Below are 5,599 nucleotides of genomic sequence, written 5' to 3'. Positions count from 1 at the left end.
TTGTTCAAGATCTAAGGTCATTCAAGATATTCAAGATATTAGTGTAAGTTCAAGGTATTAGTCACAATGAAATAATGGTGAAAACATTACGCAAAACAATATATATATATATATATATATATATATATATATATATATATATATATATATATATATATATATATATATATATATATATATATATATTATTGCAAGTGATTGGAATAATGAAGAAAAAGTGATAAATGGTTTTATTCGATTGTACACAAGTTTTTCAAATATTAATATATATGCAAAAAGCAATGTAATAATCACTTCCACAGATGGGGTATGCACCATGTGTTGGCAATGGGGATTTTTTATCAAGGGTGCATGATGATTTGTATTATCTGTGTGTCTATATATATAGATAAATGTCTCATTTATTTGGAAATTGTATAGACCTTGAACCTTTTTACTTACGAAGAGGTTAAGCAAGTAGTACAACTAAAGTTAAAATTCTATCTACACCCTCCAAATTTGAATGGATTCCGATTGTTTGCCAACACTTTCTGAAGCCCATCCTGAGACAATGGATCTTCTATCTCGAGCATGGTGTGATTTTGCAGTTAAAGAAGCTCTTCAACCCGAGTGTCAAAACCAAGCTCTTGTTCTCCATGAATACTCGATCAACAGCTTTGATGACGGATCTACATCCCCAAATCTTCTGGTACGATCCCAAGTTTTAATTAACATTCACAAACAGTAAGATGAATTTTACTATTCTAGCATGGTGACAAATATATATACTTTGGGATATAATTTTCTTGTAGAAATTGGAAACCATAAAGATGGAGAATACGACAAAGCCTTTACCTCCATGGAAGACCAATGATGTGAAGGTAACCACTTCTTTCCATTTAAGGAATCCGACAAATGAAGGATTGTGTATCTGGCATAGTTTTGTTGTTGTAAGGACATTGTGATTTAGTTAGCTGTCTATGTTGGTCATGGGATGAGTTGGTCGGACATTGAAAGTGAAAGCAAGCTAGAGACTTCTAGCAAACAATAGACTAAAACTCCTTTTTAAGAAAATGATATATTAATTTTTTATTTGATATTTTTATTTATTTGATACATTAATTCAAATTTATCTATAAAATATTTTGAATTTTATCTAAAATATAGCGAGTGATAGACGGAAATTTTTGATTTTCACGTAAAATAAAGTTACAAAAACTAATTAAAAACTGAAACCCTGATGGAATGATATCTATGGTTGCACCAAAACTACAATTAAAGTCACTACCATGTGAATTTCCTGTATTTTCCCACATGTTTCACATTGTCTTAATGTTTCATAAACATCACATGATTCTACCAAAACTCATAAGTATTGTTGATCTTCATTCAGTCATGGATATGGATGCAACAAGCAATGCACCCAGAATTGAACTACAACAGCTGCTTCCGAAAGAAATGGGTACAAAATTTAATCAATTCGTCATTTCTAATACATCTCCCTGAATAATCTTACATCATGTGTAATATTAACATGTTTAATATTTATATATATGAAGCAACCATGGCATATAATTCCATTTAAATCATCAAATCTCTCCATTAAGAAATGGTTGAAAGAGATTAAGCGCAAGAGGAGAGAAAATGAGAGACTACAAAAAGCAGAACTCCATGCAGCGGTGTCAGTAGCTGGTGTTGCCGCCGCTTTGGCTGCCATAGCCGCTCAAAATTCACACAACGGTGGTTTAAATTCCACCACAAAGGAAGCAGCAGTAGCGACAGCTGCAGCTCTTGTTGCTGCTCAATGTGCAAAAACAGCTGAAGCAATGGGCGCTAAGAAGCAACAGATTAGCAGTGTAATGAGCTCTGCAATGAGTGCGACAAGTGCAAGCGACATTCTAACTCTAGCTGCTGCAGCTTCAACATGTAATCGATGTTTTCAACTTTTTCTTTGAAAGCAAAACTGAAAATCATTCTCTCTGTGTCTAATTTATGTTTGTTTCATGTTGTTCAGCATTGCGAGGAGCTACAACGCTGAAAACAAGAGCTGCATGCAAGAATATGTTGAATACAAACATTCCAGTTCTACCTATCGAACAAAATACTGATCAAGAGTTCGATTTTGAGCAGTGTCAATTAATCTTGAGAAGAGGAACTGAACTTAGCATCAGGACATCAGATGGCAAGTCGATTTCCCATTTCGTTTTTTTTAATTATTATTAAAGTTTTTGGTGATAAATGAATTGTTCGCTGACCTTTATTGTTTTAACAGGAAGATGTATAATCAGATCGGTGTCTGTCATCTTGAATCATGAAGCCAAGGTGCAATTAAAGACACCCTTTTTGTAAAAAGTTTTTTGAAAGTTTAAAAAAACCATAGTCGTATTATGAATCTATTTACGACAGCTATGCGACAAAGTGTAATCATATTTTGAGTTGTTTTTGTTTAGCAATAAATTTATGTTTCTATAAATCTGGTTTCTAATTGCATGCTACTTTTTTTTCTTTACAGGTAATTCTGAGAACAAGGAAGCTAAATCTACTGAATGCATTTTCAAGCAAAAAAGAAAGTACGATTTTCTGGTTATGATATAAATTATTATACCCGACAAAATTACTACTGGTTAAAAGAAATTAAAGTGACTTAAAGGGATATTTTTAAATGTTCTTGATAGAATTTATTTTCTAATCAACTGACCTGCTTATTTGCTATATTTAGATATTATGCATTTAAATTAACAATGAATTTATGTTATTTTTGGCCTCCGTTTAAATTGTGCATACTTTAACGATCAAGTTCTATATATGTTTATGCGGTAGGTGTTGTGTTAGACCAGCATGTGGAGCTCTATAAGAACTACGAAGATGGAAGGGACCCTTGTTTTCTCATTGTCTTAACGACTACTCGAGGGATAATTAAACTAGACATGATAGATGACGATGAGTGCTACAAGATATGGGCATGGACTGTTAATCGTATGCTATCGCTTTCGACTTCCTTCACAAAATATTCACTTCCATTTTGTAAGAACTAAAACGACAGTGTTGTATTCATATATGTATTGGTCTATGTCCCGTATTTTCATCTTTCCTGTGTAAATTCTAAGCACATTGTTTGCCGAAAACTTAATAATTTTACTATTTAATAATTTGATCTATCAAATTTTGTATGAATTGAGGTTGAAAGATACTTTTTATTCATAACCGGAACAAAAGAAAGACCTATATGTGTGAAAAGAGGTTTTCTCTTCATCTGAAATTTCTAGCTCGTGTTAGACATTGCTTGAAGTTGTAAACAAAAATTGCAAAGAGTTCTGAATGCTTAAAAAACATTACCTTCTCGTTGTCTCTTCGAGGGCTTTTATAAGCATCTCTAAATTCCTTGGTGCAAGGTTTTACCCGGTAGCTTTCATTACATGGGTAAAGACAGCTAGGTTATGTGTACAAATTTATATTTTACTACTGCGAGGATCTTGTGGTTGGAGGACTTCTAGGATATGTCTTGTTTCCGGTCTTTTACTTGTGTATTGGTGTTGCCTTATGGGTTGATTACATCGAACAATTGTGTTTTGTCGTTTATAAACTGATATGACATGGCTGGGCCGGTGTTAGTCTAATTTGTTGGCCCGGATACACCATTATTACACACTCAATATTATAAGAAAAAACAACCCTCTAGCTAATACTCTCTCTAGGTATTGTTCTTTAACTCCCTCCATTTTGTGGTGCTCTACTACTAATGTTAGAGCTTCTATGTATACTCAAACTAGCCACTATAATTATTGTTACTATTTATTGTGCTCACCATGTGAACATAAGAAGTTATCATTGTCAACAAAGTGGCTCTATGAAATACATACCAAATTGATTAAAATTCACATTCTCCCCCTTAAACCAATCATTGCTCGTGTTTTAGAAATGAGATTTGTGGAATCCGCCAAGGTCAAAATGAGACATTCCATGATTATTATGAGGGATTTAATAGCTTGTGTTTGGGTTTCCCACAACACTAAATACCAGAACAACTCATCATCCAACACTTTTATGATGATTTGTTGTCAATGGAGAGAAGACTTATTGATGCTTCAAGTGGTGGAGATGTCTTTAGTAAAACTCATCAACAAACAAGACAACTTTTCAACACCATAACCTCCAACTTCCAAAACTTTATTCCATACTAAGATATAAAGAGGTATGCACATCAAAAGGTCAATGAAGTGGTGACATTGACTTGAGATTCCAATCTTGCGGATTTGACATCCATTATTCAAAAGTTAGCGATGGGAGGAACTTCACAAGTGATGGTTTATGGTATATGTGCAACGTGGGACATCCCACGGATATGTGTCCTATTCTCCAAGAAGATGTGGAACATATAAATGCCACAAGTGAATTTCAAAACTACCACAACAAGCCATTCGGTTACCAAAATGCATACAATTCGAGTTGGAAGCTCAATCCCAATATTAGCTATAATCCATGACTAGTACCTCAAAATACATTAGTTAGACCTTCTTACCCACTACAACAATCTCATTAATTACCAACATCCACAACACTAACCTTACTATCAATCCAAACTACATCCTCAATAACATCTCCAACAACCTCATCAATCCCAACCTAGTAGCTACAGAATGTCTATCATTGTCAAGTCTCTTTCCACTAGCACCCAAAAAGAAATTAGTAGTATCTCCAATATTGAAGCACAAATGGGGGATATAGTTACATCTTTAAGCAAGTTGGAGTTCCATGGCAATTTACTTTCTCAACCCGAAAAGAATCCAAATGTTAATGTAGTGAATTTGAGAAGTGGAAAGCAAATACGAGAGAGTAGCTCAAAGAAAAAGTCAATGGAAGATGATGAAGAAATTGAGATCAATCCAAACTGAAGATCCCATTGTTAAGAGTGATGCACAACCCGATTCTCCAAAGAAGATCAAACCCATTTGTTATTATACTAGTCACTCAAGCATCATTCCCTTCCTGACTTGCAACTTCAAAGAAGAAGGCAGAGGAGAAAGAGATCTTGGACACCTTCTGAAAGGTGGAGGTAAACATTTCCTTGCTTGATGCAATCAAACAAATTCCTAGATATGCAAAAGGTTTGAAAGAACTTTGCACTAACAAAAGAAAATTGCAATGGAATGAAAAGATTTCAATGAGTGAAAATGTATCAGCGGTTTTACAAAGAAAACTCCCACCAAAAAGCAAAGAACCCAGGATGTTTACGATTCCTTGAAAGATAGGGGATGTTACTATTAGTAGTGACATGCTTGATCTTGGTGCTTTTATTAATGTCATGTGTATTTGCTACATGAATCGCTAAATATTGGTCCTTTAAATGAAATAGGTGTCATAGTTCAACTTGCGGATAAATCAAGTGTTGTTCCTAGGTGTCTTAGAAGATGTTTTAGTGCAAGTGAACCAATTGGTCTTCCCAGTGGATTTTTATGTGATTGATTTATAGGAATAAGTTTGCTCCAAATCGGCTCTAATATTGCTTGGAAGACCATTTTTTAAAATGGCTAGAACAAAAATTGATGTGCATGGAGGTAACATAACAATGGATTTTGATGGTGAAACAATGAGCTTTAACATTTATGATGCTATGAGATAT

The 5,599-nt window shown here is 34.1% G+C and overlaps 1 protein-coding gene across 1 annotated transcript; it reads left to right on the top strand.

Moving 5' to 3' along the window:
- Positions 1–356: 356 nt before the first annotated feature.
- LOC111885254 (VAN3-binding protein) lies at positions 357–3,128 on the top strand. The gene is made up of 8 exons (XM_023881526.3): positions 357–688; positions 792–860; positions 1,373–1,441; positions 1,539–1,905; positions 1,994–2,161; positions 2,252–2,301; positions 2,492–2,549; positions 2,800–3,128. The coding sequence occupies exons 1-8, from the start codon at positions 503–505 to the stop codon at positions 3,012–3,014; spliced, it is 1,182 nt and encodes a 393-aa protein (XP_023737294.1). The 5' UTR covers positions 357–502; the 3' UTR covers positions 3,015–3,128.
- Positions 3,129–5,599: the final 2,471 nt, after the last annotated feature.

Source organism: Lactuca sativa, chromosome 5 (genome assembly GCF_002870075.4).
Source record: "Lactuca sativa cultivar Salinas chromosome 5, Lsat_Salinas_v11, whole genome shotgun sequence".
Classification (NCBI taxonomy): Eukaryota; Viridiplantae; Streptophyta; class Magnoliopsida; order Asterales; family Asteraceae; genus Lactuca; species Lactuca sativa.
This window is presented reverse-complemented; position numbering and strand designations above follow the sequence as displayed.

What these genes read in the sequence shown, in the direction of transcription:
- LOC111885254 (XM_023881526.3), top strand. Translation starts at nt 503, where the DNA reads ATGGATTCCGATTGTTTGCCAACACTTTCTGAAGCCCATCCTGAGACA. An exon ending in TAGCATCAGGACATCAGATG is followed by an intron (nt 2,162 to 2,251) that starts GCAAGTCGATTT and finishes TTGTTTTAACAG; the next exon opens with GAAGATGTATAATCAGATCG. An exon ending in TCTTGAATCATGAAGCCAAG is followed by an intron (nt 2,302 to 2,491) that starts GTGCAATTAAAG and finishes TTTTCTTTACAG; the next exon opens with GTAATTCTGAGAACAAGGAA.